This window comes from Adelges cooleyi, unplaced genomic scaffold, assembly GCF_023614345.1.
Source record: "Adelges cooleyi isolate 19-005CV unplaced genomic scaffold, UGA_ACOO_1.1 ACOO_flye_CR_arks_rails_tigmint_CR_PRNA_23, whole genome shotgun sequence".
Taxonomy (NCBI): Eukaryota; Metazoa; Arthropoda; class Insecta; order Hemiptera; family Adelgidae; genus Adelges; species Adelges cooleyi.
In genome coordinates this window covers 8336551-8356170 of record NW_026095893.1, presented here as the reverse complement: position 1 = coordinate 8356170, position 19620 = coordinate 8336551, and the positions used below count along the sequence as shown (strand labels likewise).

General features: G+C 27.4%; 2 protein-coding genes across 2 annotated transcripts; one reads left to right on the top strand and one right to left on the bottom strand.

Annotated features, from left to right (window-relative positions):
* Positions 1–1428: 1428 nt before the first annotated feature.
* On the bottom strand, positions 1429–4046 carry LOC126835318 (probable transcriptional regulatory protein Cthe_2075). Its single transcript, XM_050567814.1, has 5 exons — positions 3755–4046; positions 3082–3191; positions 2759–2889; positions 2500–2674; positions 1429–2031 (listed from the first exon to the last, which is right to left on the bottom strand). Exons 1-5 carry the CDS (start codon positions 3936–3938, stop codon positions 1831–1833), a joined length of 801 nt encoding a protein of 266 aa, XP_050423771.1. The 5' UTR covers positions 3939–4046; the 3' UTR covers positions 1429–1830.
* A 182-nt stretch (positions 4047–4228) lies between these two features.
* On the top strand, positions 4229–19046 carry LOC126835300 (uncharacterized). The gene is made up of 16 exons (XM_050567796.1): positions 4229–4706; positions 6820–6937; positions 7005–7091; positions 7166–7379; positions 8835–9150; positions 9259–9981; positions 10083–10298; positions 11413–11568; positions 12682–12735; positions 12974–13092; positions 15819–15932; positions 17731–17798; positions 17891–17984; positions 18056–18125; positions 18215–18302; positions 18378–19046. The coding sequence occupies exons 1-16, from the start codon at positions 4682–4684 to the stop codon at positions 18463–18465; spliced, it is 2550 nt and encodes an 849-aa protein (XP_050423753.1). The 5' UTR covers positions 4229–4681; the 3' UTR covers positions 18466–19046.
* Positions 19047–19620: the final 574 nt, after the last annotated feature.

Below are 19620 nucleotides of genomic sequence, written 5' to 3'. Positions count from 1 at the left end.
AATTTATTCGTGTAGCAATTCTATAGATCTGAAAGTTACTTTATTGGGCAAAAATTTAAAAAGCGTCTTCCCTTCCCCTTCAAAATCGAGAAGAATACCCAAAAAATGTACCTACATATGTTTCAACTTAAAATTACGACGCTCTGTAACTTTTCAAAAAATTGTCAAATTAGTTCCAAATTTGTATGGTATATTCGTTAAACATGGTACTATCGATAAACATTGACAAACCAAACATATATCATAAATGGGATAAACCATTTCCCCTAGATGGAATAAACATTTTTTCTTTATTTCACTCTTTCAAACAATGTTTTAGGGATTAGGTCTGAAAATTAGACGGATGGTAGATTTAGAATGGAACCATAACATATATAACTTTCCCAAAAATCTGTGATAATTGCAGGTAAAATTACAATCCAATATACAACATTAGGTATGCTAGCCTGGCCGTTAAAAAAAAAGGTTTGTACTTTGTTCTAAATTGAAAAATATAAAGTTCACCTCAAAAGAAGAAGATCCTGAAAGTTCTTACGCTGTATACCAAAAGTTAAAAGGTACCTGAAAATATTTAAGTAAATAGCATCTTTATGTATACGTCTAATATTCAATTTAAGGTAAAATTTAAGTTTTCTAAAAATACCGCCGAGAGAACCTAGTTAAAGTTCTACTCTTTTTATCGGTACCAACATTTATTTTTCTATAACATTTCGCTTTTATCAACACACTTTACTGTAAAGACGGTTTTATGATTATTTTTAAAGGGTATACGTCCTCTTAAGAAAAATGACCAAGTGAAGTGGGTCTAACTCAGCTGATGGTATACGATTTATTGGTAGACAGACAGTAACAAAATGTATATTTTGATAGTTTCATAGATAATAAAAATAAAGGACAAAGATTTTAATAAGCATTTCTTCAGTCGTCAATTATTACACCACAGAGGTATTTTGTTATCATTTAACACCAACACATGAGCCGTAAGGAAATTGAGCGTTAACGATAAACGAGTAACGGCATAAGATGGCAGAACTCTCTCATGCCTAAAAAAAAAAAATGAGTTATGACTGGATTTCTATTTCTCTATCTTAAATACTGTCCTGTTAAGGAAATGTGCCGTAACTTAAAAAAAAGCGAATTAGCTACAGAAAATGTGTACAATTGGTTTTTTTCGAGTTACAGCACTATTGCATAGCAGGGCAAAATACATGTCCTTTGTGAAATGTTTTTAGTTTATTACATCTCAATGAAAATTAGCCACTGAAATATGTGTTTGGTTAGATATGGGATAAGTCCATGTCGTATATCCTTACTGCACTAAATAATAATAAAAATATTGTTATAATAAAATATGTTAAAAATTTAAATATATGAGTTCACTTGGCTTAAAAATAAATAAATAAATATATATATATATATATATTGAACTTAAATTAAAACTTTGTTTTTATTACAATATCTTTGTTATAAACGCAATTATAAAATGGTTAAGTGCAAAAAGAAGACATGTCCACTAATTCAAAATAGGTGCTGACAAAAAATTGTATTTTACTTATCGGTTAACTAAAACAAATGTATAGCTGACTTGGGTGTCTTTAGGATGTATATAAACAAATATGCAAATGCTTTATGTACAGCCTGTTATAATTATAGTCTACACATATATAATAGGATATCTGGAAGACATTCTTTTGCATTTAAAGTTTTTTAATATTTTTATCGCTATAAACAAACTAAATTTAACAAACAACAATAAATATTCATTTCACTAAATGTATTTTTTAAAAACAATGATAATAACATTTATCAATACTTGATATATATGTAACATCAAGCTAAATTAGAATATACTTGATGAACATCTGGTAAATTTTCAACATTACTAATAAACTTATTTAAATGATTATATTCTATTTCACTTAACTCTACTCTTTTCAATGGTATATGGTCTTCTTCTGCATGTAAAATTTCATAGTTGTATTTTTCCAGGTTTGAACGTATTTTGTTAATATTATTCGGATCACACACAAACTAGAAAATAAAATTAAATAAATGTAATGTAATAACTAATAAGTTTTTATACATTCTTATATTAAACCAAATATTCAAAGGAAGTTATAATAAATTACACAAAAATAAATCAATAATAATATGAAGCATAGTAATTGATGTTTATCAATACATTGTAAGAAAGGGACTCGGTGACTGTAGGGGGAAATTCAAATTTTACCATTAACAGGAATGTTATACTTTCTGTTTAGAAAAGTGAAAAAGGCAATAAATAAAATTTCATCTTGAGGTTTTATCTCGTAGCATGTATCACATATACAGTTAAGTAATCCTATTATTTGAAGTAACAGGCTAACAAGCATTCATGAGAGAATACAGATATTTATAGATACATGGTTTTGTCTCTTCTATACATGGCCAATCCATACATTATAAAATCAATAGCATTGGTTGTTAAAACAAAAAATTAATAAAATAAAAGGAGTTTACTTTAAAATAACCCGGTTCTAAATCGTCATTTTCAGTTTCAACTTCTTCTGCTCCAGATTCAATAGCATGGTCAACACATTCTTCATTTGCATTTATCATATCTGATGGAGGTTTTGCTATTATAATGCCTTTATGAATAAATAAATGATTTACACTCGAGTCACAATATGCTAAACTATACGTAAAAACAAACCAAATTTTAATATTTTAAAGTTTAGTTAATACATCACATAATATTATTGGAAGTCAATAATCTTACCGCGATTTTCTAATTAAAGTATTTAGAGTTTGTTTAAGTAGTTTTGCGTTATCAGTCAAACCGTGGATAAGTAATATTGCACCTTTTGGTCCTTTAATTTCAAACCATACTTGTTCTGCTTTACTAGAAGACTGAAATAATATTTAAAAAAAGTGCATTATTATGATTAGGCATTCAAATAATTTAATAAATAGAGGAGGAGTGGTCGAGTGGGTAAGGCGGCAGTGTGTTAGCGCTCACTATCGCTGGTTAACATGTTATTTCTACTACAAAAGGAGCAAGAATTAACATAATTTCAACTTATAGCAAAAATAAATTCTTACGTGTGTTTTTATAGCATTCAGTATCGTATCTTTTGGCATGCTGTTTTTCTTAGCCATTTCAATGATTGAAGCAAGTTTTGAATTTGTTTCTGGATTTGGATCGTTTAGTTCTAAAAGTTATTAATATAAAAGTTGTTACACACACTTTATTTGATATAAAATAATTTTCTAATTTGATACTTAAATAAGAAATATTTTATTTGTGTAAGGTTGGGTACATTCTTTTTTAATAAATATTTTGTTTTTATAAACAAAAAATAGTTTTAAATAATTTGTGTCATGATTGATTAACGTAAAGACTAGTAAATATGTATCAAAGACAAAGGAGTTGTGCCAATAGCAGGAAAAATGAGGAAGTATAGAGTTTGGTTGATGGTTTTAGAATGTCGAAAGAAATAGTAATTAGAGTTAAGAGAGTTCCAAATAGAGGTAGAATGAGGAAGAAGTGGATGGATGACATAACTCAACTCAGGTATGAGGAGTAAATAAAGAAATGACAATGGAAAGAGATTTGTGACTTATTTATACATTTGTTGAAATATCTCACTTATTTTTATTGTTTTTTTTAATAAAATATTAACCTTAAATAATATTTGCAATACATTTTGTTTATTCAGATGTTTAAAATATTTTTGTAGGTTCTTTTATAAATTTGTGCTGTAGTGTACTATACCTCTTATAGCTAATTTCATTTGTCTGCTGAATCTAGCGAAAATCAACGATTTTTGTTGATCATTAGCACCTTTGATATGCTTGATGTTCGACCATTTACTATGGCCAGCATTTCTTTTGCAGATCCAACTACCTAATGAAATTTGACATTGGTTGGTTACTCTGAGAAAACTACTGCGGTACATTTTTAAAATATTTATAATCTTGAATACGCACGAAAAATAATAGAAAGCCGGGTTTAAAATACAATGTATAAGTGAATCTTCAATATAATATAATATTGACCGTGTTTTGTTATCATTATACTGATAACGGTCAATTCATATTGTTATCAGATGTTGATAAATGATAACGTAGAAGTGTATTATGATAAAATCTCGAACAATAATTAATGCAATTTTCAAATTGAATTTAAAGTATAAAAAAACATATCGTTGTACAATTTATTATTGGTCAGTTGTAACTTGTAATAATTATATTATTAATAAAAAACTACTGTTGTCGTGCGACGTGCATCGGCATATTATTCAGGAATATCGTTAAAGCTCACAGGACAAGACGCTTTGTTGATATAATCAATAGAGTACCCCTTGTGCCATTTTCCCGCTGGCGCTTATCATGGACATAGCGGTGTGTACATGTGCAGATGATAAGGACTAAGCAGTCAGTATTCCGATTTACGCCGTCGGCAGGCCAGCCGAGCCCCGACCAGGCAGAAGGCAGTCACCACTCACCAGTAGCCATTCGTCAGTCCGCGTTGGGGCTTGGGTCTCTCGGATTCCCACTGAACTACTAGTTACGACAGCGGTTGGCGTTTACAAGTCGATGGCCCCTTGTTTTCATATTTTGAACAAGTATTTTTGTTTTCCAATGGTCTTGTTTTGTTCATATAAATAGTCCATGTAAGGCGAATTCACCGATTGAGACCATGAAGTCAACAAGATACTCAAAAGGTAAACGCGATATGCCAATGGCCGCCGGGCCCGCTTCTCCACCCAGTTATTTTGGGCGCGCGCATTATCCCAAATAGTAGGTGTTAGATATATGTTAATAACATTATCTAAACCCGTTCGTCCCGAATGGATTTTAAGCATAAACAAAAAGACTTTGTAGATATCTTGGGTTTTTCCATTAGCATAATATCATTGGCTTTTATATAAAAAAATATGTAGTAATTTTCATTAAATTCATCAAATATCCAATACAATATCCAATGACAAGGTTAGATTAGATGGTGCAATAATTTCTCACAATATTATTGTAAACATAATAAAACTCTTTAAGAATTCGAGTTTTTTGTTGTATTGTTATAATAAGGTCAGTAAATATTAGTTACAACAATGTTCAAACAGCACATTATTATGACAAAATAAAGGAAAGTAAAAGTAAATTAAATACTCGAGTATTTTTTAACCATTTTAATGGTTAAAATATTTTTATTTAGAATTTCAGCAGATCGAAAACAAGTAACACACTTAATAAATAAATATATTTGTTATTAAATATTGAGTTTTTCTTTTTAAAATTAAAGATAGCTTATTTATAAATAGTATACGATTCATGTTCTTCATATTAATCTAAAAATTAAATTAGCATTAAAAAATAAACAATTCTCAGTTTGTCAACAAAATCTGTATTGAGAACTAAAAATATTTAAATTTTACTACTACTAGTTTACTTTATAGCCTTTTCCCACTATACTGCACCAATTGCAGGTGTCCTACTATGGTCTACTTAAGTATTGGTATACACTAAATAATCTTTTTTATGTCTCACTTGACTGCACTTCGCCAGCTCTTTGTACTGAGTATAATGATAATTGCACCAGCTTGGTGTTGCCGTGCGTTAGAATTATGGATGTACATATGTCCATATTGTACTAATTGTACTGTTCGTTAATCAATAACATGTACAAGTATTAATAGTGCAGCAGTGTAGTATAGTTGAAATGCTATTAACTTTTTTTATTATGATTTATATATTTTGTTTGTTATACTCATGATAACAAATAAAAAGATCTATTGAAATTTGCACTGTTGTAGACTATATATATATAAGGACACAATTGTGTTTTGCAAGTATCAATTATTATATATATAATAAATATTTCTATTTAATTAGGTTATTATACATCAATATACAAATGTTTCATAAGTATCCTAACGTCAATTAACAAATTGTTTATTTTAAATTTAACTTACTAAAAACAAACCCAGTATGAAAACCCAATTATTTTATCTTTCCTATGCCAGTATGTGATCAGAAATAGTAGTCTTAAGAAATATTCAGTTAGTTATTATAATTGGTTAAACGTTATTGCAGTTGGACATTATTGAAACTTAAATAAGAAATGTTGAACTAAATAAATATTATGAAACTGAAAATAACATTCAAGTTTAGTAAAGATAATAAATTATATTTCTAGAGTTATTTGAATTTAAGCATATATTATATAGTTAATTTATAATATTATGTAGATTTAACATCATCAGATATGTATATTGATCATAGAACAACTCGTCACTCAAAATAGAAATGAAAAAAAAATGTTTCTTTATCTTAAGCCTGCTTAATTTTTCGTATTTTCATAGTACTTAAAATATTGTTGAACGAAAAATAGTTTTTTATTAGTTTAATATGATGCTGAAATTGCAGTCAGTCAGTTATTACCATCGCACATTTTTGTTATATTGTAAATCGCTTATCGTAAATCAGAATCACTTTCTACCACGTATAGAAGTTTCGCTTGAATATATAATGTGTATTTAATCTTTATGAATGTTTGGTACTTTTAACTTAACAATATTTAATTTTTGTGATAATTTCTATCGATCAATTTTAATTTCTTAAAATAGTGTTTTTTCATAATGTCAAAATAATGTTTTGATATTCAAGAAATATTGTCTAAGCTTTTTTTTTTTTTAAATTGCTCATAATTTATAAATATTAGTGAGTTGCGACTACTTAATTTATTTACGGTAGTTGTTTGATTAAATTTATAATATGATAAGTTCTAAACAATTTGATATAATTGAAACTAAATATTATTTTTATGTTAATACTTAGGTGAGAAAGTATTGTGCAAATGGCACAATGTTTGCTATGAGGCAAAAATAATTGATATCCGTCTTGAAATTGATGGTGAACAGTATTATTGTATTCATTACTTAAAATTTAGTAAAAAGTAAGTGGAATACACTTAATATTTTAATAAAGTGTTACTTAATTGATTACATAAAATATTGTTTTAGATGGGATGAAATTGTAAGCGAAGAACGGCTTATGCCTCATACTCCCCATAACCTAAATGTTATGAAGCAAATAAGAAAGTTTGCCAAGTAAGATATTTATTAAGTAATAAGACTAGTACTAATTATTAGACATATTAATAAACATCATTACATTTTAATAGCAAAAAAAAGCGTGAAATGAATAAAGCAATAAAAGAAGGAAGACTTTACGTTGATACAGAGTATGAAGATATTATTAGTAATTTAACTAAAAATTTAATACCAAAACTTGATGGGCAAAAGTTAATGCATCAAAATGCATCATCAAGTTCTCTGTGGACGAACAGATCACCAAAGCATTGTCATCCTAAAGAAACTCAAATAAAGCATGTTACGGTAATATATATGTTTAATTTAAAACAAAAAGAAATGGTACAAATAGGTACAAGTAAATATGTCAAGTATAATGGTCAAAATCATTAGGCCTAATAAATGTTACTTTATTTGAATACAACACTAATATTAAAGATGAAATATAGATATGATTTGCAACTAAGAATCAAATTGTTTATTGAAAGGTAATGATAATATAGCCCTTAAAACCATAAAAGTTCCCTATGAAATACATATTTTTAGTAATAAACTTGTTTTACTGTCGCAAGATACAAAATCAACAATTTCTTTAATGCCACATGTAGTGATAAGAAGGTTTTTGTTTTAACAGTGTAGTTTGTGTATGCCACTGGTGTGCAAAAAACCATTTACAATTCATAATCTTTTTTTAAAGGATATTATGTAAAATTTTTTTGTATGTTGTTTTGATATTATATACCCAAGGTATTGAGATCAAATAGTTAGTATTCCCGTAAATCATTAAATAATTTTAAACACAAATAACTTCATTATTAACATAATCTTAGCTAAACAACATTTTTTCGAAACATTGTAGATAGATTACCTATAGTTAAAATAGTTTTTTTTTTTAAATTTAAATTATTAGTTTTTATCTAAGGCGAAAAGAATTGGATATCTTTTTTAGCTTCAGTGCGGAGCTGAAAAGGTATTGTTTTTCCAATGATGTGCTTTTATTTTTTATTTTTGTGTCTGAACCCACGATATCTTGTAAGCCGCTGAACTGATTTCTTCGTGTAGCAACTCTATAAATCAGAAATCATACCTTGAAGGTACACTTTAAGGCCTAAAATTAAAAAAAGTCACCCCTTCCCCAACAAAATCGAGAAAAACACTCAAAAAATGTACAAATTTTTCAACTTAAAAATACGATGCTCTATAACTTTTTTAAAAATAGTCGAAAAAGTTCCAAATTTATATGAATTATTTTTCAAACATAGTATATTTCTACCCATCCTAAAAATTAAACTCTAATAACATTACATTTAACTGGTATAATCAAAACTGGTTATAAACCAGTCAAAGTTATCAGCAATTTTAGAATATTTTACAATAACATTAATAAAATTGTAATTATTTTTTGAGAAATGGGTATCATAAGTTAAATTGATCATAAATAAACTTTAAGCAACTTATGGTTATATAAATAGTAAAGAAATGAATACTTAACATTTTAATCATAAAAATAATACACTATGCGTACACATATTTAGGCAACAATGTTGTCATCCTCAGTGCTAACGACAGACTTTTACTTTTTGTTGTTATATTTTATATATACTAAAATATGGGTATTTACTATGTACATTATTTTGTTTTAAATTTAAATTGAATAAAAATATAAATGACCTTAACTGAGAAAAACTTATGTGGAACTACAGTTATACAATGTATATGACAATATATAATATAAATAATATGTAATTTTTTAATTTATAGAAAGAAGCACATGTGGCAGTGTGTCGTATGGTGTTCCCCGTAACACAAAATAGTCAATGTGAGCAGTCTATAGAAACTCACAATTTAAGAAATACTTCTGAATCTAACAAAGAATTAAGTCATAGTGTAGAAAATGGTTGTGATTCTAGTAATAGCCAGATGCATATTGTTGAATTTAATAGTCAAAATTCTTCAATTGAAGGTCAATTAAATCCTCAGACGCCTTCATTTGCTAAAAACGAGGAACATATTCTAAGTACAATAACTACTGTTAAAAACATGGAAGAGGATTTAATAAAAAAACCTGTTTCTATAAGTAATAAAAATGGATTATTTAATGTAGTTAAAAATGAAATGAATACTAAGACAAGAAAAAAAAATTGTATTTCTGAAAAATATTCAACAGACATGTTTATAATTTCAGATACCAAGGTACACAATGGTTATTATGAAAACCAACTGTCAGCTGAGTTAAAAGTACAACAACTTCAACCGGATGTGTTAAATTGTAGTGTTTCGTCGCATGTAGAGAATAATATTCTTTTTCAACATAAAGTTTTATCTAACAATGATATACAAACAAATAATAAAAATTTATTAGATAATCGAATAGCAATCAAAGATATAAATGTTTCTGAACGTTCAAATGAAAACTTCATTCCTCAAGTTTCAAATGACATAACTTTATGTAACAATCAAACTATAAACAATGGTCAAAGTCTTACTATTTCGAAAATTAAAGACTTAAAACGAAAAAGGAAGAGTAGCTATGATGATACAAAAAAAATTAAGTATACTATTGATCAAAATCGAGATAATCTAGAAGACTCTGTTGATACCTCTTTAGTCAACAATAATGACACATGTTCATCCAATCTGAATTCTTCTGCATGTAGCATAATGTCCCCGTGCTTAACACATAAAAATGGAATTCGAAGGAGTAATACCTTGGAACAAATGGTTAGTCAGTTACACCAAACAGAAAATTCTATAGATTTGTTAAAATCGAATAATAAACCAGTGGTTATAGCCAGTACAAAATATTCCAGCCAAGTGACTGGAGAAGGATGTTTTAGTGGACATTCTTCAATCGAAAGGGAAATTAACGGAGTGGCCCCCGTAATTGTCAAAGAAAATAATATTAGAGGTATACATACTGGGAAATGTTGTGATTCTCATGATAAATGTTGATTTTCTCAAAAAGGTGGTCAGTTTTAAATATTTATTATTTTTTAAAAAAATTTTCAGATGTATTTGAACACCCACCATTAAGTTATGACAATACTATGGTCAACTATACCTTACAAGAATCTGAAGTGATAAATACACTTGATAACATGTTTCACATGCGGCAAAGGCATACTTTAACGGTACTCAATAAACATGAGCCACAAATACCGCCTAGTCCACTTAACTGTGCTGAAATAACTCCCAAGACCAGCAGTAATCACAACACAAATGAAGGTATTTATGATGGTCTATTTTTAATAACTTTTTAATGTTCTAATTATTAGCACTACTTGTGAAGTTTTTGATTTCTTTTTACTTTTACAAATATTTATCTTCTGTCATTTTGTTTCTATACTAAGAAAGTGATTTAGATAAAATTTTGTTTGTCGATGAAACAACTGCAATGTTTTATTACTGCCTGAGAATAAAAATGTTCTAAATCATTTGAAAAAAGCATATTTTGAACACAATGAATGAAAATTTTTTTCTGCATATTTTGGTGTCAAAATAATTTCAATCTATTGATTATTGAGCGAGTTACAAATGATTAAAAGGTTTTAACTCATGGTTCTAAATGATCCTAAATGTTTTATCTCTAAAGAAAAGCTATTATTATTGTACAATTTTGTTTTTGTGGTTATAGCATTACATAAAAAATAATTATTTAATTCAAAATTAATAAGTTCTAATAACTAAATTATAATTTATTTTTTTACAATAAAAAAGTTCTACTTGTCAAACTTTTTAGTATAATAATTTAGTTTTTAGCTTCGATTTTATTAACTCTGTCATTCATTTATTGTTCTAATTACAAATTCCATGTTGTGTGTGTTCTATGAAACTTTTTAGATACTTATTACAACTTATGTCATTTAGGATCTACAATAAAAACATATTACATTTTTTACTTATTACTTAACACTTCTAAAGACAAAAATTGTGTAAGAACCTTACTATTCTGAGTTAGCAATATTTTTAATAGTTATAATAATACATTTATACGCTATAAAATAATTTAAGTTATTTTATAGTGTCGGAGTAGAGGAGCCAAGTGATTTTTTTTATTATTATTATAAAAAGAGGATTTGGAAGCAACAAACACTTGTTGTCTGAACTATCATTATAAAGAGGACAGTTTTTTTAATATTAGAAAGAGAGAGTAGATGTCTAACATGTTTGTTGATAAGCTGTAGAAATTGATTTAAGAGATAACTGAGAATTTTAAAAACAAATTTTAAGAAAATATAAAAACGCATGAAATTTTTATTACATTGTTGATTAAAAATTTGTTTTAAATTTTTTTTTAAAAATGTTTTGTGTAACAAACATATTTTGATTGTTTTTATAGTTGTAAAGGAATTACAATATACATCTGATAGTTCATCTACAAGCACAAATAATCATATCAGTGATGAGGATGTGAGTGAACCGTCAAGTGTGCATATTGGTAAAAAATCGGATGAACAAGATTCAATTCATCAGATTAATCAAGAGTACTCTTCAAGTTAGTTGAAGTGACTATTATAATTTTATATCTGTATTTACATAATACATTAGTAGGATTTTTTAGTGTGAAAGCAAGTTTCTATATTATTAAAACTCATTATACATACCCAACATTATTTTTTGATCAACAATTTTAGCATTAAAAATTATTTGTGAGTTTCTTTTGAAATTCAACTTTAAAGTTATCTTAAAACTTTTTATTGCTTGACATTGTACAACTATTCTTTATACAATTTTGTCAATATTTATTTTATTTAAAAGCTTATATACGTTAATGATGTTTATTAAATTTGAGTTTTCCCAAATTATTGTTGATGTACCTAATAAAGAATCATGTGTCATATTAAATATCAAAGTATAATTATATCATTTTCTTTAGCTGTAGTTATGTTTAAATTAATTAATACTTTGTTATTCACTTGTATTGATGTATTTTATTTTTCCATCTATAATAATTATAGATATTGAAAAACTGAATACCGTAGAAACTAAAGGTCATGTTTAAAAAAAAATAATCATTGTTGACAAAAACACCCAGGTTTCTTTTTGTTTGCGCTCAGTAAATGCATAGTTTTTACGTCAAAAAATCTGTTTTACAGAATTTTACTAGTATACTGTTGTATACTCAAAAAATTTAACTGGATTCGGTTAAAAAAACCACGGGTTATCGCCAACTCTGTAAATAATAAGTATAAAAATGTAAACAAAATAATAAGGTTTCTAGTAAATGTAAAAATATAAAATTTAATTATTTATTGAAGATTTTCACGGATTATTGTGGCATTTTGTTTTGATTGTGTTGTATTGGCGTGTTTTTCATAGCAATATTGTAATTGAATAGATAAAGCCTTCCAAAAGGTTATTTATTTATTTGGTTTTGGCACAACGATAATAGATAAAAGAGACAAGTTTTGCTACCTATGTTTTTTAATTTTTATTTATGGAAAAACAAATCACTAAACTAGTCAATTAATTACATTTATTGTAATTTTGGACAGACAAACTTCAAATTTATGTGTTAACATGTCAATTTATTACAAAAAAATATACATTATTTTTTAACTGTGATCTTTGTAAAATTGGATATTGTAATATGCATTATGTTTCATAGGTGTTGAACAATCCAATGACGTTGCAACAACAAGCTATTTAGCCAAAAAGCTTTGTAAGTGTAATTGATCATTAAATAATTAATAACTTTTAAGTACCTATATTGTAGCTTTATAAAAAAAAAACATAATAATCAATTTTGATTAAATTTAAACAAAATACTAATAAAGTTTATGACTACATATTGCTGCGTTGTAACATAAAATACATGTAGTTTTATTTTGAATTGTCTGTATAATTTGTTACACATTGAATATAAATAACTAACATCCTATTTTTTGAACATATTTTAGTAAAACCAAGAGTAGCGGCAGCCAAAGCAGCTGTTGCGATTACTTTGATGAGTAAACCTTTTCCTGAGCACGACGCACAAGGAAAAAAATTAAAAAACGGCAAGAAGAAACGTGATGATGTAAGTCGTGAGAATAATATGTGTAAATAAAATAAAATTTGCTGTAAAGTAACCTCATTAAATTTGCACTTGTTGTTAATTTTTTTTTGTACAAAAAGCTATACAATGTTCTGTAAATTTAGAGGCCGAAGGTACTAAGAAATTTTCTAGTGCTCATTGTATAGTAATTGCTTTTAGTTAGTATTTTCAGTCTCCACATCATGTAATATTGTCAAATTCCTTAAGTTAAACATAATTTTTGCTTAAGTTCCATTATTTTATTTTTACTTAAATGACAAATAATTTTCTCCGACTATTCACAAAGTCTACTCAAAATATTACAATGTTATGATTAACATAAAATAGGTAATTATTTCATGTAAATATTTGTTGGTTTATTAACTTTATTTTAATAATATGACTGAAATAATTTGACATTTCTTCGTACTGAGTATTGACTTAATATGTTAAAGAATAATTTTGTGGGGTAATATTTAAAAATCAAATGGGCTAACAGATTTCATTTGCTAGTGGTGGAAAATCACAGTAATATAATATATTAAGTATATCACTGCAGCAAAACTTAAATTCATATTTTTAAAATGTATTTAAGTAATGTTCATAACATTACATCTCAGCAGTTAATATTATATGTATGACAACTTTTACATTAAATTTTTTTTAAAAATAAAACAATATCGAGAATAAAAGTAATAAGGATAGATATAACATTTTATTTTGTTAATTTCTCATCATAAAAATGGTAATTCTTGGTAACATAGTTATACTTCTAATGTAAACTTAAAAATCGTTTATCAGAACGCATGGGCCTCAAAAGTGAAATAATACATTAAGGTGGGAGGGGGTGTATGGAGCTTAGAGATATTGTCTTGATGAAGCTTTTCGTATTTCTGAATACGATATATCAGTATCATTATAGTACCATGTTCACCTGTATTTATGACATTTTAAATTGTTTTAAAAAATTAAAAAACACTATACTGTTTGCTTTACGATAGTGAGGGGGAGGAGGGGGTGATGGTCGATCGAGCAAAAGCCCCCCCTTAGGGTCAATGAAATGTTTGCAAATGCCAAAGCATATCTACTCTGACAAAATCCTAAATACGCTTCTGAATGTCGGTCCAGACTGTAATCACTCTACGTATTGGGTTTCCTTTTCAAATTAAATTTTGCAGTGACAACTGTCAATGTTCTTACAACTTGAAAGCCTATAACTATGCTGTCACATCCCATTTTTATAATTTCTTTGAAATTGAAAGTATACTTAGTCCCAATATTTATTTAGGTAAATATATACATTATAGTGTTTTTCTCGACAATTTATTATTGTAAAACTAGCTGTTAACGTAGAATATTGGATTCGGATGGAAAAACTTTATTTACGGGTTCTGTGTCTGTATTGGTTTCATTTGGGAATAAGTGCCGATAGCCTCGGGAAATCATTTGCTGTCTATACAACCAGTAAACGTATTTTGGGTAAATCTGTCGAATGGTCTCTACAAAATGCTGAGGTTGGTCGGTCAATACTGTGGCGTTTGCAAACATGGTAGCTGCCATTGCGAGTTGACCTTCTTCTAAAAAATTCTCTCCGACCCTGATGTTCTGCACGAATAGTCTGGTCAGCCACTGGCGTATGTTTGTCTCTTCTTCGTTCATTTCCATCGTGTTTGAGTAAACAAATTTGCATGCATGGCTACTTATTTTACTGGTACTGTTAACTTTTCGTCAAGTCCTTTTCATAATTTTTTTAATTCAACTGATAATTTTTGTTCATTGCATTTACTACTATTTTACATTTTGGGGCTTAGTGTATACTCACTCTACATAATGTACTTTTATATATGTGTATGTGTGTGTGTGTGTGTGTATTGTTTGTGTATAAAACGTTTGTTGTCATGGTAGAGTTGCATTGAACTGTTGCATAAAATAAACAAATGTCAGCGGGTAAATAGCACATTTAATGTTTACATGTTCCAAGTTGATCTGTAACCCTTTTTAAAAATGTTATTCTAATGATTTCTTACGATGTTTTCAATTTTAAACTTTCAGTGTAACTCGATATTGTCACTAGTTACATTATATTTGATTTACTTTTACTCTAACACTGTTTTAGTTTTAGTTATTGTTGTATTCGTTGTATGATAACTGATAAATATAGCATAATTTTGGTTTGTTGGTAGTTTTTTATAAGAATATTGCACGGCTCACATTTTATTAAGTCAATAAAATATAGTCATTAAAAAAAAATAAACCTATACAAATTATATTAAAAAACCTTATTATAAATTTCTAATGTAATTCCTGAAAAGTGATAATTATTTTTATGTCAAGTCATTTTTAAATACCGTGTTTTTATTTTTAGTTAGTAGCAAAATTAAAAAAACAGAAATTTGGAAAAATGAGTATACTTAATGCTGTTGTTTGTTAAAAAATTATTTATGTAATGGATAAGTTATTGTTTAGTCGTTAATGCAAAACTTAAATGTTGCTTTACTTTGTGATATATTTAAAATAATATGAACTTATGTAAAACACTTTTATTTAATTATATCAGGTTTAATATAAACATAATACTGTAATTCTCAACTTTCTTTGTTATAATTTTCAATTATTGGTATGAACTAAAACAAGTTTTTGAGTTTTACCGATCAATATTTAAATAAAATTTGTTTCTATGTTACTATTATTTGAATAATTTAAAAATATTAATTTTTTTTTTTACCTAGGGTGATTCTTTAGACGGCGATGACTTGGAATTAAAAGACTATGGTTTAGATTTTCCGGACTGTTGTGTGAGGATATATATCGAAGACCATCATTTGGTCGAAGATGACAGATATGTAAGTTTTATTACAATGTATGCTAAAACTGTAACTATTATTTTGCGAAGCATTTGTTTTTGTTGATTGCTATTCCGGATCATTGTTGGTTAATACAATTTCCTACCCTTTACAGTTTTACGCATCATCCTCATAATCTAGATTTCAGAGAGTCAAAAATTGTTTTATTTTATTTCATTGTGTCTGTGAGCAGTCGGTCAAAGAAATCTTCTCTGAAATTTTTCAATCGTACTCCAGAATGGGACTTACAAAGGTGTAATAAAGGAACTTAAGCGGAGATAAGAGCTAAAACTCCTATAAGAAAATAGAACGAATTATGAAACTCAGAAGTATTGGAGCTCTGCTCCGTTTGATTGAATTGTGAGTGAGCATAAAGCCTAGGTCATGTATGAAGTTACACAGTTATATAGGTCTAATTTGTACAAACTAATCCAAAACCATCAGGGAGTGGTTAACACGGTCAAAATATGAATAAGTGTGTGTGAATCATGTCAGTGTATAGTTTAATGCAGGACGAAGAGTTTGGAATTAGTAATCTTAGAAATGAGGAATGATGATAATAGTAGGATAATTATTAACTAACATTTACTGAGCGAAAGAAGCCAGGCAATAATGTCAAGAGAGATGTAACTTAAACACAAAATTGCTACCCACTTATTTGTTAAGAAGTAAAATATAGACAATTTTAGAAAGAATTCTAATTTAGTGTATACTTATTTAAACAGTAAAGAGGATTCTATATATTAATAGTGATTTTTATTAGCCCACTATCATAGATGACTTACTTATAGGAAAAATTACAATTTTTTTCCATCAAAATAGTTTTGCGCGATTCAAATTTATAAAATCACCAAATTTTCCCATTTAATAGAGAAGAACTTTATCTGTGTTTAAGCATTTTTTAATTTACATTAACTCAATTCACTATTTTTATTAATTTATTTAAAAAAAAAATAATAATAGTTGATCTATCAAAAAATGACCAAGCTTGAGCATAGATAATATTTTCCTGTAAAAATTTGGTGAATTTAGTACAGTTACAGCCTGTACAGTGTTCTTGATCGAGCCAATCCTGTTTTCACACTTCTAATTATGGCGTATTTTTAAAGCATTACTAACGTCATCAATCAATATTTGAACAGAGTGTGCCAGAATATAATATTAAGTTCTATATTTTTTTTTATATATAATATAAATACAGTTTTGTCTGCAGAAAATAAGTTCACTGAATATATTTCATTAGTGGCGATTGTGTCTGCATGGGAAACTGATTTGGTTTTTACAAAAATGTAGGAAATAAAAAATAACTGTCAAGTCAGCTAGAAAAAAAAAAAATGAAAGTATATAATCTCCTCACAGCGGGTGGTCGAGACATTGGACGAATAAGGGGAGGGCCTGGAGAATTTCGCCAACTTATGTTCATTCTCCTTAATTCTGCCCGGACATCAAGCGGAGTGCACGTATGTTGGTTGTACAAATATTACTGTTATATTAAAATATAACAGTTAAAGTTTAATTAACAAGTTATAGTAATTAAACTTGAAAATAAGTTTTTTGGGATTTCTGAAAAAAAAATGTTATTTGAGTTGCTACAGTTTTGATCTAAGTGTGCGAAATGTAGTCATGGGAAATAAATTGTTTTGTTAACATTGATATTCCCAAAAACCTAAGCCTAGTTGCGCCTAATCTTTTTACAATACCGGCTTCCACAAGCTTTACAATTATTCTTGGTGTTATTTAATGTAATTTAACGACTATGTGACCTAATAAAAAACTAAACCATGTGTTGATGTTATAGATATTCACTTTACCGGCACGGCTATCTGTGTATATGATATTCTGTGACTACGCAAGGAAATTCCCAGTGTGAGTTGTGCTCTACAACAGCGCTTCCAATCTTTTTACACATCTCTTTATTTATTACTTATACCCAAGTTATATATTTTTTAAACCTTTAGATGTATGGACACTCTGAATGTTATGTTGGACGCTTTCAACCAAGGTCTAGGAGTATGGTGTTTACATAGAATAGAAAAATTACAGTATCAGCAGGTGAGTTATAAACCATTTACTCCATGAAATTTTATGTTTATTAAATATTGGAATTACATATTGTGTGTCAGATACTTGAGAAATATCCTGATCGTACTGTGAGTCATATATACGGCCTACCTCATCTAGTCAGATTTCTAAGTAAGTATATCGTAATTGCAATGTGCTACATTTGTCATACCACTGTATAAAAATATATCTATACATAAATAAATATATTTCCATTGCAGTGTGTCTTCCAAAACTGTTTCATTTGATGAAAAATGATTGTGTAGATTTTGTGCCAAACGTCACTCATTTCGCTAGAGGACTTTTCATGTGAGAAACTTTAACTTTTATTATTGTAATCCATGGCATGCCTATAATCTAAATATATGGTTTTTTTATGTGCAGCTATTTGGCCGATGAGGACTTTCATATCGACGTCGACAGAGATTATCAACCTGTAATGCCAGACTACTTTAGGTTGACTTATTATTAGCAATTTCAAGTCAGAAATAGATTCTTGTTGTTATTATTATTATTGTGTATTAAATTTTATTTATGTGGTGAAAGTCTAGACACATATTATATGAGGTGCTCTAATCTAAATAGCATTATAAGTATTTAGAACGTAAGGCTTTTTTTCATTATTTATATATTCTGCTTAAATTTTGTTATTTATTTATTTTTTATGTCCATTTATATTTCTGAACCCTTTTAAAGTATTTTGGTATAAATCGAGAAAAAATGTTCTCCTCCATACCATCAATTAAATTATCCAAAACAATTACAATTAAGTTACTACGTAAGATTGACTCATGTTTACTCCTTAATTCGTTTTTGTCGAAATTTACAATATTGTATTTTGTCTTCTTTATTGTTAAGTTGTTAAAGACTTTTTAAAAGTAATGTGTTCATAATGATCATTTATTTAATTTATAACGTTTTTTTTTTGTAATATTACACAGCTGTTGTTGTTGATTTTGATATTGTTAATTAGTTTCTACTCGTTACAAGAACAGGGTGTAAATTGTTGGACATATATATTATTATTTATAAATAAAGAAACATTGCATAGATTATATTTAAATAATTAGATATAATTTTATTTTTTTATATCTATAATTAATTACAAATATTAATTAGTATACGAATTTATTTGTAAAAAAATGTTTTTTATTAAAGAGCCAAATGTATTGTTTTTTTACTAACGCCCATTCTGACCTTTTTAAATATTATATTTTAAATTGTTTTACACTTTTTTATCACTTTAGTACCTCTTACTTTTAGGTCTTGAGGTTTGTGTTATATTTTTGACTTGTTTGTTACTTAATTTTGTTAGTTACTTCATAACAAGATGCTTGTTTTGGTAGATAATCAATTAAAAATTACTACAATAGATATAATTTTACTATTGTATTCTTTAATTTGTTTTAATCGCTTTTATTACGACTTATGTTATCTTAGACTTATCTTTATTTTTATTTTTTAATTTACGTCGGCTGTTTTTTTACTTAAATATTATCTAGTTCAATAGTTCACCATTATTTCATAAATTGATTATTTAAGGTAATTTTAAATATATTGTGTATTATGGTTGTTAAATAAACAAATGTTGATGTTCCAGAATAATAAAACGAATGGATTTAATTTT

What these genes read in the sequence shown, in the direction of transcription:
- LOC126835318 (XM_050567814.1), bottom strand. Translation starts at nt 3,938, where the DNA reads ATGTACCGCAGTAGTTTTCTCAGAGTAACCAACCAATGTCAAATTTCA. An exon ending in TGAATGCTATAAAAACACAC is followed by an intron (nt 2,890 to 3,081) that starts GTAAGAATTTAT and finishes ATATTATTTCAG; the next exon opens with TCTTCTAGTAAAGCAGAACA. An exon ending in ACTTTAATTAGAAAATCGCG is followed by an intron (nt 2,675 to 2,758) that starts GTAAGATTATTG and finishes TTTTACGTATAG; the next exon opens with TTTAGCATATTGTGACTCGA.
- LOC126835300 (XM_050567796.1), top strand. Translation starts at nt 4,682, where the DNA reads ATGAAGTCAACAAGATACTCAAAAG. An exon ending in CTCAAATAAAGCATGTTACG is followed by an intron (nt 7,380 to 8,834) that starts GTAATATATATG and finishes TTTAATTTATAG; the next exon opens with AAAGAAGCACATGTGGCAGT. An exon ending in AAAAAAACCTGTTTCTATAA is followed by an intron (nt 9,151 to 9,258) that starts GTAATAAAAATG and finishes TTATAATTTCAG; the next exon opens with ATACCAAGGTACACAATGGT.